The sequence below is a fragment of the Ptiloglossa arizonensis genome, chromosome 2, assembly GCF_051014685.1.
Source record: "Ptiloglossa arizonensis isolate GNS036 chromosome 2, iyPtiAriz1_principal, whole genome shotgun sequence".
In the NCBI taxonomy this organism is placed as follows: domain Eukaryota; kingdom Metazoa; phylum Arthropoda; class Insecta; order Hymenoptera; family Colletidae; genus Ptiloglossa; species Ptiloglossa arizonensis.
Genome location: NC_135049.1, coordinates 31373784 through 31389323, shown reverse-complemented (window position 1 = coordinate 31389323; position 15540 = coordinate 31373784). Strand labels below are relative to the sequence as shown.

Sequence of the window (15540 nt, the reverse complement as noted above, 5' to 3'; positions counted from 1 at the left end):
AATAGAAATAATGCTTATGCTAATTGTTAGATTAAATTAATAATTCTATATGTATATAAATGATAATCATTCATAATTGTTCCAACTATCTCTAGTCAAAAGTAATTTGAATTACGTTTTCCATGCAACCAGAAGGTGGTGCTACGGTACTTGAAAGATTATTTCATACACCTTTAGATGTCGTATTCGTCCGATGATGTAGAGTAGTATTCTAATTGTTTTAATAGAACTCGAATTCTTACTCTGTACAAATATTAAAACAGACTGGAAGGAACTATGCTATAGACAATAACTTTTTCCACTTTTTCATTAATTTTTATAGTTAAATTTAACATCGAAATCTTATTACGATAAAGAAGATCCAAGTTTGTAAGAGCATGTACACATCTTTACAAAGCTTCATAAGTATTATGCATTTTACTTTGTATTCATTCCAGTAAATAATAGAAACAAATTAATTTTTTTTGCTTGATGTAATACGTATTTTAAGTGAAATATTTTATAGGAAATGCCTCCTCCGGATGGTAATCAATCTTATTTTTGGGGTTCAGGAGTTTCTCAGCCACAAAACATGGGATATTATTCTGTGCCACCCCCAAGTTTTCCACCTCCAAACTTCAGACAACCACCACCGTCTTATAATTTACCTGTTTCTACTTTGACTGAGAATAAAGCCACCAATTTTGCTCCATCGTATCACTCGATGACAAATTGCTATCAAAGTGAAGTTCCAAATTCTTATCCTAATGTTTCTTATCAAAATCAAACAGAAACACAGTGCAATAATCAAAATTTTGGACTTTCCGATTATTCTCAACCAGTAACTGGAAATTTTAATACAAATTGGGATGACAGAAATGTATATCAAAATAATGGTAGCACAGAATGGAATTCTAACAATTATACATCTGATTGGAATAAATACCAAAATGATAGAAATTCTTGGTACGAATTGAATAAAGTTCAAGAAGATGACAGAAAGTCTGTATGTGATAAATATAATGAATCCTCAAACAGTAGAGGTTCCGAATGGAGATACAGAGGCAAAGAATCTTCCAATAGTCGTACGATGAATAGAAAACGTTCTAGAAGTCCTGAATCTAGATCCAGAACTAGTAGATCACCACATCGATCGCGATACGATTCTCAAAGAGACAGATCTAAATATCACAGAAATAGCTCAAGTTCTAGAGAACGTTCACATAATGAAGAAAATGTTGATAGAAGATCATCCTACAGAAGAAACAATTCATATGTATCGCGTTCTCAAAAATCATATATAAGTCACAGAAGCAGGAAAAAGTCAAGATCCCAAGAATCCTATTCATCTAGAGCTAGTAGCCCAAATAATAGTTCTTCCAGTAAGAGGGACCCAACTGAAAGAGAATTACTTCTAGAAAAATATAGGTAATGTGTATTTTCAAAGTTAAATCTATGAAAGTAACTGTTTGTATCTTATAATGCGTTTCAGGCAGGACTATTGTGCGACTAGTAAAGATATGGAAAGAAAAATGGATGAATTATCTGCTATGGGGCCTGAAGGTATTATGGAAAATGCAAGAAAAGTCTGGACACGGACTGCACCAGCAGATTTGTATTATAGTAGAGATGAAAGTAATTCGAAAGTAATGAGGGGCACACTTAAATTGCATGAATTATGTGAAGTGTTCAAGAAAATATTATTGGATAGAGCTGCGACTGCAAGAGCTTTGCAGGTATATCTATTTTATTTAATGCAGTTTGGAATTCTTATAGACTCAAGAATATTTTTAATTTGTTGTCATCTAGCCTCCTTATGAACCACCTCCAAGAAAAACTAGAGCTCGTCTATGCAGGCACAAGTCAGAAGTTTGTAGCAGCTCTTCTTCTGATAGTGATAGTTCAATGGATGAGGATGATAGAACAATGGAAGAGTTAATGGCAAAGAAACAACATCCGCAAAGATTACATCCTGAAATGTGGTTTAATGATCCTGGAGAAGTGAGTATTCCCTTTTACATCTTAGACAAATTTGAGTCACATAAACAATACTTGATAAATTGTGGGTGCTGTAGATGAACGATGGTCCATTATGTAGATGTAGTGCAAAGTCAAGAAGATCTGGAATTAGACATGGAATTTATGCTGGAGAAGGTGCAATAAATAAATGCAACTTAAATTCAAATAATGCAGATAAATTGTATCATTATCGGATTACGATTAGTCCACCAACGAATTTCCTTACTAAAACGCCGACGATTATTAAACACGACGAACACGAATTTATATTTGAAGGCTTTTCTATGCTTTCTCACTTTCCTCTCGTAAAATTACCAACATGCAAAGTTATTAGATTTAATATAGAGTATACAATTCTTTATATAGATGAAAAATTACCAGAAAATTTTACCATTCAAGAACTGGATTTTTTTCGTAAGTTTTATTTCGTTATATTTTACGCATTATTTTGAATATTTTTTTATTCGCTATGAATTACTTTCCTTTTCAGAGACTTACTTATTTAAGGAAATATTGGAACTTGTAGACTTTGATCTACAAGCAGCACAAGATAAATCCGGTTGTGGACAATTTCATTTTATGCCAAGATTCGTACGTGATTTAGCCGACAATGGACAAGAGATTTTATCTATGAACGAAGTTTTAAATTATTTAATAAAAAGTAGTAAATTGTTAATAGATCCAGATGATCTACCTAGGTTAGTGGATATGCCACAATATAAATGGCAAAATTTTGCCGACGAAGTGAAGGGTATGATTGTTACATATCCCGGGAAAAAGCCATGTAGTGTTCGCGTTGATCAATTGGACAGGAGTCAAACCGATCAACCACCTGGTGCAATTGCGCACCCCGAAATTGTTCATTTTGGAATTAGACCGCCGCAGCTCAGTTATGCGGGAAACGCGGAGTAAATATTTTGTCTCTTTTAATTTACTTAATGGGAAATAACTTCTACATTTTCATTTCTTGTTTTAGTTATCAAAAAGCATGGAGGGATTATGTAAAATTTCGTCATTTATTGGCTAACATGCCAAAACCATCATTTGAAGATAAAAGAAAGCTAGAAGCTAAAGAGAATAAACTTCAAGAATTAAGAACTCAAAGTAAAATGAAGCGCGATGTTACCGTAGACGTTAGTTCTGAAGGATTTTACAGAACTGGAATAATGTGTGATATAGTACAACATGCCATGTTAATTCCTGTACTTGTTTGCCATCTCAGATTTCATAAATCCTTGGATAACTTAGAACGTACGTTAGGTTACGAATTTAAGAACAGATACCTTCTACAATTAGCGTTGACGCATCCCAGTTACCGTGAAAACTTTGGTACAAATCCAGACCATGCGCGGAATTCTTTGACCAATTGTGGGATAAGACAACCCGAGTACGGTGACCGACGAATTCATTACATGAATACACGCAAACGCGGAATTAATACATTAATTAATATAATGTCAAGATTTGGCGCGAGAACGGAAACAGAATCTTCAATAGCGCACAATGAAAGATTAGAATTCTTGGGTGATGCAGTGGTCGAGTTTCTTACATCAATTCATCTATTTCATATGTTTCCTGATTTGGAAGAAGGTGGTTTGGCTACTTATAGAGCAGCAATTGTTCAAAATCAACATCTTGCTGTATTAGCAAAGAAATTAAATTTAGAGGAATACATGCTCTATGCGCACGGTAGTGACCTTTGTCACGATTTAGAGTTACGACACGCAATGGCGAATTGTTTCGAAGCATTAATGGGTTCGTTGTTTTTGGACGGAGGTATAGAAGTCGCCGATAGAGTGTTTGGAGAAACACTTTTTAAAGATGAGGAAGATCTTGCGAAAGTTTGGGTAAATTATCCTAAACATCCTTTGCAAGAACAGGAACCAACAGGTGATAGGCAATGGATACCAAGCTTTGAGCTCTTGCAAGTATGTGTATATGTAAAATAAGTACTTTGTATTACGTGTTATAACTATGAGTTAAGTCATGCTCAAGTTCGAGCATTATAAACGGCACCATTCTGATAGTTGTTATGGCAATGAACTGTCATGAAACTTGAATACACGTATTCAAGAATCTAATATTAATCTCTCTCTTTTTTTTTTTTATACAGAAATTAACAAAATTCGAAGAATCCATTGGTATCGAATTCAATCATATTCGTCTTCTAGCAAGAGCATTTACTGATCGCAGTATAGGATACACGAATTTAACGTTGGGTTCTAACCAACGATTAGAATTTTTAGGAGACACTGTATTACAACTCATAGTTTCTGAGTATTTGTACAAGTATTTCCCAGAACATCACGAAGGACATTTATCTGTAAGTATTATTGTAATTCTTTTCTTGTAAATTATAAAAAACAACAACATCTTTATATTTTATAGCTTTTACGAAGTTCTCTTGTAAATAATAAAACCCAAGCTGTTGTGTGCGATGATTTAGGAATGACTCAGTATGCACTTTATGGTAATCCAAAGGCTGAATTAAAAACAAAGGACAGAGCAGATTTGCTAGAAGCGTTCTTAGGGGCTCTTTATGTCGATAAGGGTTTGGAGTATTGTCACGTTTTCTGCGATGTATGTTTCTTCCCACGTTTACAAGATTTCATTATGAATCAAGATTGGAATGATCCAAAAAGTAAATTACAACAATGTTGTTTAACATTACGAACAATGGATGGTGGTGAACCTGATATTCCTGTGTACAAGTAAGTTCTATCAAAGTTAAACAAATTCACATTCACTGTTGCAAAATAATTATAGGCTTACATTTCTTTTTGCAGAGTGATTGAGTGTAAAGGTCCAACAAATACAAGAGTGTACACTGTTGCTGTATATTTTCAAGGAAAACGATTGGCAAAAGCGTCCGGTCATAGTATTCAAGAAGCAGAAATGAATTCAGCCAAGGAAGCTTTAGAAAAATCTCAAGGTATAAGTTACATAATTGTAACTAAAATTCGAAAATGTAATTTCTATTTTACTAATTCATTTTACAGATTTGTTTCCACAATTGGATCATCAAAAACGTGTAATAGCAAAAAGCATGAAAATGCAACAGTGGCCAAACAAACACAAGACAAGAGGAAGGTCTATGAAACCTACGGATAGACACGATGATTCTGATTCCAGCCAACGTTCTAAAAGAAGTCGTAGTGAAGCATAGCTAATGATAAAAATTAATCTATCATAATTAAGGTTTGAGACAAAGTTCGAATCAAATGTACAACATAATGGGTATAATGTAGTAGAAGGTAAAATAAATCTTGAACAGTCGTGTTAAAATACATGATATTTATTTCTTTTTAAAAATAAATACAAATAATACAAGAAGAATACCCAATATATCTAAGTCAATGATTTTTGTTCAAGTGGCACGGTCGTACTAGTTGGTTGTTCCACTAATATAGGACTTTTCTGAGATATCAAAAATCTATTCTTATCGATAATCTGTTCACAAATTTGTATATTCTGTATAATATCTTTTAAGGTCCACTCCTTTGTTAATAATGCATGGTCAACTGTAAATAATCCATCTTGGACACAGTATATTTGAGAGCAAGTAGCAGTACTATGAAGTTTCATTCCTATGTCGTGAATTATAGTTTTTAGATACATTTCATACTCGTTTATACAAACAATTTCTGTAAATTCATGAAAAAAAGTTATAACCTGGAACTTTCTACAAATTCAAGTGTTTCTTCAACAGAATATATTTACCTAATGTAAACTCTGGAGGTGAAAAATGTACACATTTGATTGTGTATATCATGGGAATGTTAGGATCTGTAGCCCTGACTATACCCTGCACTGCTAAATTGTACGCAGCTTGACTTTGTATATCGACTCCACATTGTCTATGATTATAAAGGAACGTATATCGTTATATTAAGATTATATCGACCGATTTTAGATACGCATAAATTTTCAACATACTCAAACATTTTTCTTTGATGAGAAGATTGCATGGAACTGCATACGTTGTCTATGAAATCTCGCGTTACATGTTTGTAAGTAGATTTTTCTTTTATTATTCCGGTGTGAAAATAATTATCCGTTGCTTTACCCAATAATCCTTTCACTTTGTAAAATCTTGTAAATTTAGATGTTTTCATGTTGTGTATTAACTTGTTACCACTGTTAATGCCGCAAACTACAACACCGCAAGTGTCTCTCAGAAGGATCTTTGTAGCTGCTAATCTAAAGTCTTCCATTTTATAACGAGGTCCTACCGTCAATATATTATCCGCATAACTTTCATGCACGATAACATCCATATTCTTATTAGTTGAACCTTTTATGGTTACATGCTTATTCGGTGGACGTACATACATGTTATTAAGATCTAAAAAGAACAAATTAAAGATTTAAACGTTATCGATCCGTTTTGTGGAAAATAAAAGTCATACCGGTACCTCTGCATAAATTGGATATCAACGTTCCCCTCATTTGTACAAAAGCCATAGATGTGGGTTTATAAAGAAGAAATACACCGTTTAATGCTTTGTATAAGAGTTTTGCATCATTTACATATTTGTCCACTACTTGTGGTGTAAACTTCATTTTGAAATTTACTTCTGCTACTTGTTAAAGTATATTTATCAAACTCAATAAACAACATCATAGAGTATATTACGTATACTGTACATGTTGCACAAATGAACCATGTTTCTTTAACTCCTAAACTTGCGCAACGCAAGTTAAAGGAAAAGCAGCATTTGGCGATTTTCCTCGTAGATCTACGGAAAAATCCATAGAGATGGCAATACTGTGCTACATGTCGCTAATAACTGAAAGAGATATGTGACGATAGATGTCGCTATAAGACCGACAATCCATGGTTTTCGTATAGCTGGGCGTTTCTAGAATTTTGGAATCGGCAAATTGAGTGGTCGGCATTTATTGATCAAAGGTATTTATCGAAAATTACGTAATAATATCCTTTTACACATTTTGTCGTGATCTGTAAATGTCGATTAACATTTCTCTTTCAAATATTTCTTTAACAAAGTTTTATCAGTAGAATACGGTCAACCTAAACTACTCCAATGTTGATAGGTTATGTCAAATCAAGAATGTTGCTAAAGATATCTTCAATGTGGTACTTTTCAGCGGTATTCTCGAATAATAGACGACTTGCCACGATGTCTGAGTTGTTAGATAAAATTCCCGATGTGGAGATCGACGATTCGGGAAGATTCAAGTACGTCTTAATCGAAGTCGAGGACAAAGCCAACGTTGAAAGCAAAGTCATCGTCAGGGGTACTCTGACAAACTGGCACTGTGAGTTATTTAGATAAAATGTTTTTACTATTTTATTAAAATAGGTATTGTATTAGAGAAATGTCTCTTTGGTTTTTAAGCACATATATTTATTATACACATTTTATATCGTTTATATTATCTTAAATTCAGTTACTCGTTCGGTTTCTGAAATTTAACGCTATCGGTAGTTAAGCGAATTTGTTAAAATTATCGAAGTACCGTCGATTATTTATTCTCTACGCATAATGTTATATTTATTTGGCCCGCTTATTATTCAAGGATGTCTCGATTCAATATAAATTAGTCCGATACAAGTTCGTCGTATTTAGAATATATCGGTAGCTTTCGAGGATAAAAATCTTGGAATCTAAGTACGTATTTGCTCGCACGTTCCCTCTAGTTAAAGAATGAAAATCACAATTTGCATCCGTGTCTTGCGCAAAAATCTTATTTAACTGTAAATTATTTAGAAGCTTCGTAGCATTAGGCAACAGTTCAACGCGCACACTCTCGTACGATCGTATTCAAGTAATTTACTATTTACAGCGATAAAGATACAGTCTGTACAGCTTTACATCTCGGCGTGCTTGCCATGTACAACGAATTACGTCGTTTAGGCTGGACCAACTTATCGTATAAGGGACAAAGACTTACGTAGTATTTATTTCAATTACACGGAACATTCATTTAAAAGCGAATAAAATCAAGTCCGATAACGCAAGACAATCGTCGCCTAAAAAAATAGATTCGAGATCTTCTCATTTATCGATCGGTGTTTACAATTGACTCGTAAGTGTGTTCGGATGAATACATTTTACAGTGCATGATTTTTGGATTGCGAACAGTTAGGAGGGCAGTACGACTTTCATCTTAGGAATACCACGAGTAGGAACTGCACGAGTTTGTAGTGTATTTTCATTGGCAAAAATGGAAACGTTCGTTACACAGTATCTATAAACAATTGATTTCTTTTATAAAGAATATAAGTTCGGTGAATTCGGTTTTCTTTTCTCTCGCGATACAGGGGTACACGGTATCGATGAAAGAAGAGAAAACACGATACATGAATCTCGACTATGAAAATCTATCGATAAAAATTCGTCGCGTTCAAAGGACGCGCACGAATCATGGGAAACTTTCGGATCGTTGCTGTCCAGCGTTCTCCTCGACAGCAGCCGCACGATATCTCGAATTTTCGTAAACGATTTCAAAGTTTCTCGATCGAACGTACTTCGTTCGTCGTCTCGCGCGGTATCCGATCGGGAAACGATCGTCTTTCTGAAATATTATAGATAGAATAAACACGCCGCGATTTCTTCCAGGTAAAATCTCCCCTCCTTTACTAAGAAGCCCTCCTGAAGCAGCACCAAGCCCTTTGTATATCGAAGCCCAGCTTGCAGTTTTTGTGGTGAGAGTTCTTCACGTTTCTCGCGCCACTGTTGTTCCTCGTCGACGATCGGGTTGCTTCGTTCGTTTGCACCTGCCCTCAGGTACTGTCACCTTCCTCGTAGTGTTCTATCAGATCCACGTCGATGTCCCTCGATTCCTTCGATTTCTCCTTGATCGGTTCCAGTTTGCTGGCCTTGTATCTGTGCCCGTTGTCGTCTTGCCTCTCGGTGTTGTCCGTGATCTCGTCGTTCGTTTTCACGGAAAATTTGCTCGGTTCCCTGATCGGTGATGGGAATCCGACCAAATCCGGGTCGGTGTTGCTGTGCATCAACGTGAAGGGCAACTTGAGGGACACCTCTCCTCCCATCGCCGAGATCAGTAACTTCACCTACGAAGACGAACCGGTGAATCGTAAGATCGAGTTCGGAATTGGTCAGTCGCGACAACACGACCGTCTACGGTTCTCTCGTGAAGCGAATTTCATTTTACGTACAGCAGAACCTCGATTATCCGAACTAGTCGTTGAACAGGATGGACTAACATTCCTTTCGACGATCGAAAGGATAATTCTCAGACGAGATTCCATAGCCTCGTAGCTACGACGATCGAATAACTTCGTTCTCTCTGTTTTGTTTCTCCCCAGGTTTTTCCAAGGCTATCGATTCGCATTCATTTTCTTAACACGGTTGTCACAACCTGGTGGTTGCTTTCTTTCAACCGTCCCGTGGCCTGTTCGTTATTTTTTCAAAGCAATACTTCCACGCTCACCGAAACGTATACAATTGAATCGACACACGTGTAAATGCACGTTTATCTTCCTGTTCACGGATAACGCTGTTTGGATAATTGAACGGTACGATTGAACGCGGTTTCGCATAATAGAGGTTCCGTCGTACACGTTGGAAAGCTATTACCTTGACGTAGTACGAGACGTATATCGCGAACACGTTTCTATCCTCTGGCCCGTTTCCAGGGCAAACGACAGTCGAGGCCAGTGTGGCACCCGCTTTCGTGTAACTATCCTCCAGAGCGATCCAGTTCTTCGTCGAGCCCTTCACCGGTCGAAGGGCGTAGTTTCTTCTCATCGAGGCTCCCGGTCCTACCGGGCACCCTTCTTGCGAGGACAACAAAGCCACCACGTTCTTGAACTTACCGTTACTGAACATGCACACGTCTACGTGTTGCACAATGAAGACCTGTTGAGAGGAAAACGAAGAGAGATTAATTGTACCAATTATTCAATATTTTCGAGATCGATCCTTTCGTTGATCGACGAGCAGTTAACTTCTCGAATTGATATCTATACGCTCCGATATAGATACCAGACAATTTATCCGAAAATATCTCGGTAACTCATACTTGCGATACTTTACGTATAAATTCGTACTTTGCGTAAAAATTACACGCGATTACATTTACAAAAAATAGTAACCCTATCTCGACGAAAAAGGTAAACAAAGGTAAACCGATCAATTGTACGAAATTTCACCTTGTTCTCCATCGAATTTAACCCGTGATTCTCCTCACGAGGATCGACTTCGATGCGTCCGCGATATCGTTTACGTTTTCGAATTTTTGTAGAATTTTCGATAACGAACACGATTAGTCGGTTTCGTCTACAATGTCGAGGGTTTGTTCACCGTATTATCCAGACAGAGTGAACGCAAACGCTTTTGGAACTCGTACCACCGATCGACACGGTATCGGACCTGTCCGTTCTCCTTTCCAAACAATGTTCTCTACACGATCGTTAATGAACCGTGTCGTAACAACGAGCGACCCAAACATTAGTCTTTTACGCTCCTCGAAGTCCTTTTCGAATTCTTTTCATTTGTCTTCTAATTCCTTCTTTTCTGTATTAACACCTTTCAGCTTGTCCTCTAGCTTTCTTTTTTCTTCATACACACTTTTAAGTTCTTCCTCATTCCTCTCCAGGTTTTCTTTAACCCTTTGCCGACGAGTGCCGCATATATGCGTTTTACGCAAATCATCAAATTGGCCGAAGAACTCGTATACGCGTTTGGCGAAAACAGTTGATAGAGCCGAGAAACGCATATACAGTGCTGGACGAAAGTATTGGCACAGCATCATTGTTCTGATACAAGTGCTTATAACTATGAAACAAATTGATAAAAAGGAGAAATTTTTTAATACATTTATTTATTTATTATTCTAGATTATTATTTAACAGAAACAGTAATATAAATAAAGTGATATGCGAAATAATAACAAAAACATATTTATTGAGCGTTTTAAGCGTGGACAAAAGTATTGGCACAAATGATTGAAAGTACTTAGAAATTAAAAATTAATATTTGGTTGGCCCTCCATTCCTCATGATAACTTCCTTCAATCGTTTTGGCATTGAAGTTACCAATTTTTTTGTAAAATCCGGCTCTATATTGTTCCATTCTTGTAAAATAATAGCTTTTAATTGGTTTTTGTTTGTTATATTATATTTTCTAATTCTTTTTTCTAATTCATTCCAAACATGTTCGATGGGATTCATGTCTGGACTCTGGGGTGGGGTATTTAACGTGTGTGCGGTATTGTAAACGATCCATTGTCGTACAATATAGGCAGTATGTTTTGGATCATGGTCTTGTTGAAAATAAAAATCACGCGGGAGATTTAATTTATTAGCACTTTTAAATAAGTTTTCCTTTAATATATTTAAATATACATATTTGTCCATAATCTCATCTATGAATACTAATTCGCCAACCCCAGACGCTGCAATGGAACCCCATACCATGACTCCACCTCCTCCATGTTTCACAGTGGCTTGTAAATGTTGTGGATCCATTTCCGTATTTGGCTTTCTCCAAACTAATACTCTGCCATCTGATTTAAATATATTAAATTTACTTTCATCTGAAAATAATACGTTATTCCAGAATGTGGGATCCTTTTTTATAAATTCTTTTGCAAATTCTTTTCTCATCTTCCGATTCTTCTTGGATATGTATGGTTTCCTTCTTGCGACACACGCAGAATATCCCGCATCTTTTAACACTCTCAGTATAGTTTTCGAACTTACTTCTTTTTGATTTTCTTCATTTAACTTTGCTCTAAGTTGCGATGAGTTTAATTTACAATTTATTTTCACTTCCTTTACAATTTTCCGTTTTTCTCTAACTGTTAACTTTGAGGGACGTCCACTTCGATTCCTACTTTTGAAATCTGATTGATTCTCAAATCGTTTTACGACACTTCTAATAGTGAATCGACTTCTATTAACACTTTTTGCTATTTCACTATAAGATTTTCGCATTTTGTGCAAATTTAATATTATTTTTCTCTCTTCACTTGTAGTTTCTTTCCCTCTTCTTGACATTGTTGCTTGTTATATTTCCTATGTTGCTAATCGACTGAACTTAAGGATGACTGTTAGAAAAAATGACTATCAGGGAATCCCCTACCTATACCATCAAGTGACAATCGGATTTTTTTCCGAGAGATACAACTACACTAAATTTTGTATAATGTGCCAATACTTTTGTCCACGCTTAAAACGCTCAATAAATATGTTTTTGTTATTATTTCGCATATCACTTTATTTATATTACTGTTTCTGTTAAATAATAATCTAGAATAATAAATAAATAAATGTATTAAAAAATTTCTCCTTTTTATCAATTTGTTTCATAGTTATAAGCACTTGTATCAGAACAATGATGCTGTGCCAATACTTTCGTCCAGCACTGTATGTGTCCCACCTAAATGAATGTCGATGGCCGAGGTTGAGCAGAAATATGCGCTTACAATTTTAAATGACTATCGCGGCAGGAGCTCGGCACCACGGTACGGTTCACTTTGAACCCTCCCGTCCGCAAAGGGTTAAGCTGCGTTAACTCCTTGCGTATTTCATTTATTTCTATCTTGGATCCGAAGAAGGGGACGTTCGCGCGACTTTCGTTCCCTTCCGCTCGAGAGTTCGGTCCCTCGGCTGAAATTGCACCACTTTCAGGGCGTTCGAACTCGACTTTTCGCGCAGGACTTCTTTAAATTCGAGGCAACGATCCTCTCGTCTGATTTTTTCCCCTTTTTCGTCCGTTTCGATCGGTTTGGAGAACCAAATAGCAGTTTAGCGTTTACACACTTCGAATTCGCGTCGCGAACTCGTCCACGGTGAGTAACTCGACTCGAGTTGGAGTAACAGGTTGCTCGATAAGTTTCGTCGTTCGAGAAGCTACCAAGTTTATCGTTTTATTTTTCCAAAGATGATACTAGTGTTCGATGAACGTGTGTAAAGTTTCGTGCAGATTCGTCGACTCGATTGAAGTGTCATAGTATTTTTTTTGTAATGGAAAGAGTGTTACTCGAGCTGGAGTAACAGGTTGCTCGATAAGTTTCGTCGTTCGAGAAGCTTTTATTTTTCAAAAGATGATACTAATGTTCGATGAACGTGTGCAAAGTTTCGCGCAGATCCGTCGACTCGATTGAAGTGTCATAGTATTTTTTTGCAATGGAAAAAGTGTTACTCGAGCTGGAGTAACAGGTTGCTCGATAAGTTTCGTCGAAGTAGCTTTCGAGAAGCTACCAAGTTTATCGTTTTATTTTTCCAAAGATGATACTAATGTTCCATGAACATTGGTACAAAGTTTCGTGCAGATTTGTCGACTCGTTCGAAGTGTCATAGTATTTTTTTGCAATGGAAAAAGTGTTACTCGAGCTGGAGTAACAGGTTGCTCGATAAGTTTCGTCGAAGTAGCTTTCGAGAAGCTACCAAGTTTATCGTTTTATTTTTCCAAAGATGATACTAATGTTCCATGAACATTGGTACAAAGTTTCGTGCAGATTTGTTGACTCGTTCGAAGTGTCATAGTATTTTTTTGCAATAGAAAAAGTGTTACTCGAGCTGGAGTAACAGGTTGCTCGATAAGTTTCATCGTTCGAGAAGCTTTTATTTTTCCAAAGATGATACTAATGTTCGATGAACATTGGTGCAAAGTTTCCTGCAGAACCGTCGACTCGTTTAAAGTGTCATAGTATTTTTTTCCATTGTAAAATGGAAAATTTAATACTTATCGAACACAAGCAATCAACAACACTTATCGAACAACACAGTACTTATCGAGTCAGGCCGATTTGGAGTAGGTTGGTACAACTTAAAAAAAGAATGTAAAATTCGTAAATATTAGCAGAGATCGCTGCATCAACTATATCACTTCGAATACCAATACGTTCGTTGACGATTGTAAACATTCGTGTGTATATTTGGAATATTGTTCTTAGTTTCTTTAGTTTTTATCGAACAAGCTGGTACACCGTTTCGAAACTTGAATTTATCTTTCGCGAGAAACGTTTTGAAATTATTGATTCAAGATCGTTAAAACTCGACCGAGGATACCGTTTCAGCACTCGGTGAGGTGACATTAGGTCACCGCTAGGTTCCACGCTGTAAGTCGATCGTTTTTATTCGAGTTCGATTTCTTCGAACTCGAAGCGTTTAGCTGCAATGCAGCTAAAGGAGAGTAGGAATTCGATGCACCGAATACGCGCCAAATCGTCTCTAGTTACTGATAGACACTGACGAAAGAGGTCTCGAGCGCAAAGAGTTCAAAGTATAACTTCATCGTCGCGGAGAATTATATTTGTTCAACGATATTAATAATAAATCGTTCCGGATACCTTTCGTTTATCGAGCGTAACGTTCGAAATTAATCGAACGCAACAGTTGAGCCCGAGAAAGCACTCGAGAAAGGAACATCGGTTCTCGTTTCCGTGTTTGTTGTTCTTTTTCTCTTGGTTTCGGTCACTCACGGTTATCGTTAACGACGCTCTCGCAAATCCGAAAAAAAAAAAACAAAAGAATAAAAACAAAGAAGTGCTCCGTAACGCGTTTCATCAGGGGTTGCCACGCGGTCGACGTCTCTCGTATTTGAATTCAGGGCGCCCGCGGCTCCGAGGATGCAAACGATCGTTTTATTCAAATGACGGCGTTACGTTCCACGGGCGAGTTTGTCCGACGGCAATTAAGATTTTTGTCGGGGAAATTTAAAGCCGAGGACAGAAATTAAGGAGGGACGCGTTACGGGGGATCTTGGCCGGAATCAACGTTTCGCGTTCTTCTCCGAGAGGATCGTTCGGTTCGAAATTTACCAATTTGTAGGTTTGCGAGAGGACGTAGGTTCGAGGACCGTCTGTTCCCGATCGTCCCTTCGTTAACACTGGAACCATCAACTACGAATGTACTAGGTAGTTCATAGTAAGGGTAGTCGTTCGATAAAACTTATTGAACAGTATAGTACTAGGTTGCTCGATAAATTTTGTCATTCGATAGAACTTGTTGAACAGTACTGATTCGGGTCGAAATTCAGCATTTTGTACGTTTGCAAGAAGACTGTTCCCGATGGTCCCTTCGTTAATACTAGAACCATCGACTATTAATGTACTAGGTTGCTCGATAAGTTTTATCGTTCGATAACAGTATAGTACTAAGGTGCTCGATAAATTTTGTCGTTCGATAAAACTTGTTGAACAGTACTACATTGAACAGTACTAGTTCGGGTCGAAATTTAGCAAGTTGTACGTTTGCAAGAGGATGTACGTTCGAGGACCGTCTGTTCCTGATCGTCCCTTGGTTAACACCTGAACCATCGACTATTAATGTACTAGGTTGCTCGATAAGTTTTGTCGTTCGATAACAGTATAGTACTAAGTTGCTCGATAAATTTTGTCATTCGATAGAACTTGTTGAACAGTACTGATTCGGGTCGAAATTCAGCATGTTGTACGTTTGCAAGAAGACTGTTCCCGATGGTCCCTTCGTTAATACTAGAATCATCGACTATGAATGTACTAGGTTGTTCGATAAATTTTGTCGTTCGATAAAACTTATTGAACAGTATAGTACTAGGTTGCTCGATAAATTTTGTCGTTCGA

General features: G+C 36.8%; 4 protein-coding genes across 11 annotated transcripts in view; 2 read left to right on the top strand and 2 right to left on the bottom strand.

Moving 5' to 3' along the window:
* Nucleotides 1-124: 124 nt before the first annotated feature.
* Drosha (ribonuclease 3 drosha) lies at nt 125-5279 on the top strand. 5 transcript variants are annotated; one of them, XM_076304910.1, is made up of 12 exons: nt 146-405; nt 506-722; nt 822-1407; nt 1472-1715; nt 1789-1980; nt 2055-2412; nt 2489-2906; nt 2975-3926; nt 4112-4321; nt 4387-4709; nt 4785-4930; nt 4998-5279. In XM_076304910.1, exons 2-12 carry the CDS (start codon nt 509-511, stop codon nt 5162-5164), a joined length of 3810 nt encoding a protein of 1269 aa, XP_076161025.1. In that variant the 5' UTR covers nt 146-405; nt 506-508; the 3' UTR covers nt 5165-5279. The 5 variants fall into 5 exon arrangements, with proteins under 5 accessions (XP_076161026.1, XP_076161024.1, XP_076161022.1 ...); XM_076304909.1 differs by having other exon boundaries at nt 145-369; nt 506-1407; XM_076304907.1 differs by having other exon boundaries at nt 145-405; nt 506-1407.
* Nucleotides 5278-6714, bottom strand: LOC143143547 (pseudouridylate synthase TRUB2, mitochondrial). Its single transcript, XM_076304919.1, has 4 exons — nt 6414-6714; nt 5935-6343; nt 5719-5855; nt 5278-5642 (listed from the first exon to the last, which is right to left on the bottom strand). The coding sequence occupies exons 1-4, from the start codon at nt 6559-6561 to the stop codon at nt 5347-5349; spliced, it is 990 nt and encodes a 329-aa protein (XP_076161034.1). The 5' UTR covers nt 6562-6714; the 3' UTR covers nt 5278-5346.
* Nucleotides 6715-6772: 58 nt separating this feature from the next.
* LOC143143548 (sex-regulated protein janus-A) overlaps nt 6773-15540 on the top strand; it is a 74421-nt gene continuing 65653 nt past the window's right edge. The window contains exons 1-2 of the mRNA XM_076304920.1: nt 6773-6910; nt 7111-7281. Coding sequence (XP_076161035.1) covers nt 7143-7281 — 139 coding nt within the window. The 5' untranslated portion in view covers nt 6773-6910; nt 7111-7142. The remainder of the gene's footprint in view (nt 6911-7110; nt 7282-15540) is intronic.
* LOC143143545 (arrestin homolog) overlaps nt 8618-15540 on the bottom strand; it is a 50873-nt gene continuing 43950 nt past the window's right edge. For all 4 annotated transcript variants that reach the window (XM_076304913.1, XM_076304916.1, XM_076304914.1 and 1 more), the window contains 2 exons: nt 9567-9848; nt 8618-9040 (listed from right to left, as the gene is read on the bottom strand). In XM_076304913.1, the coding sequence (XP_076161028.1) occupies nt 8750-9040; nt 9567-9848 (573 nt within the window). In that variant the 3' untranslated portion in view covers nt 8618-8749. The remainder of the gene's footprint in view (nt 9041-9566; nt 9849-15540) is intronic.

What these genes read in the sequence shown, in the direction of transcription:
- Drosha (XM_076304909.1), top strand. Translation starts at nt 509, where the DNA reads ATGCCTCCTCCGGATGGTAATCAATCTTATTTTTGGGGTTCAGGAGTT. An exon ending in CGACTGCAAGAGCTTTGCAG is followed by an intron (nt 1,716 to 1,788) that starts GTATATCTATTT and finishes GTTGTCATCTAG; the next exon opens with CCTCCTTATGAACCACCTCC. An exon ending in GGTTTAATGATCCTGGAGAA is followed by an intron (nt 1,981 to 2,054) that starts GTGAGTATTCCC and finishes TGGGTGCTGTAG; the next exon opens with ATGAACGATGGTCCATTATG.
- LOC143143547 (XM_076304919.1), bottom strand. Translation starts at nt 6,561, where the DNA reads ATGAAGTTTACACCACAAGTAGTGGACAAATATGTAAATGATGCAAAA. An exon ending in GATATCCAATTTATGCAGAG is followed by an intron (nt 6,344 to 6,413) that starts GTACCGGTATGA and finishes TGTTCTTTTTAG; the next exon opens with ATCTTAATAACATGTATGTA. An exon ending in ACCTCCAGAGTTTACATTAG is followed by an intron (nt 5,643 to 5,718) that starts GTAAATATATTC and finishes ATGAATTTACAG; the next exon opens with AAATTGTTTGTATAAACGAG.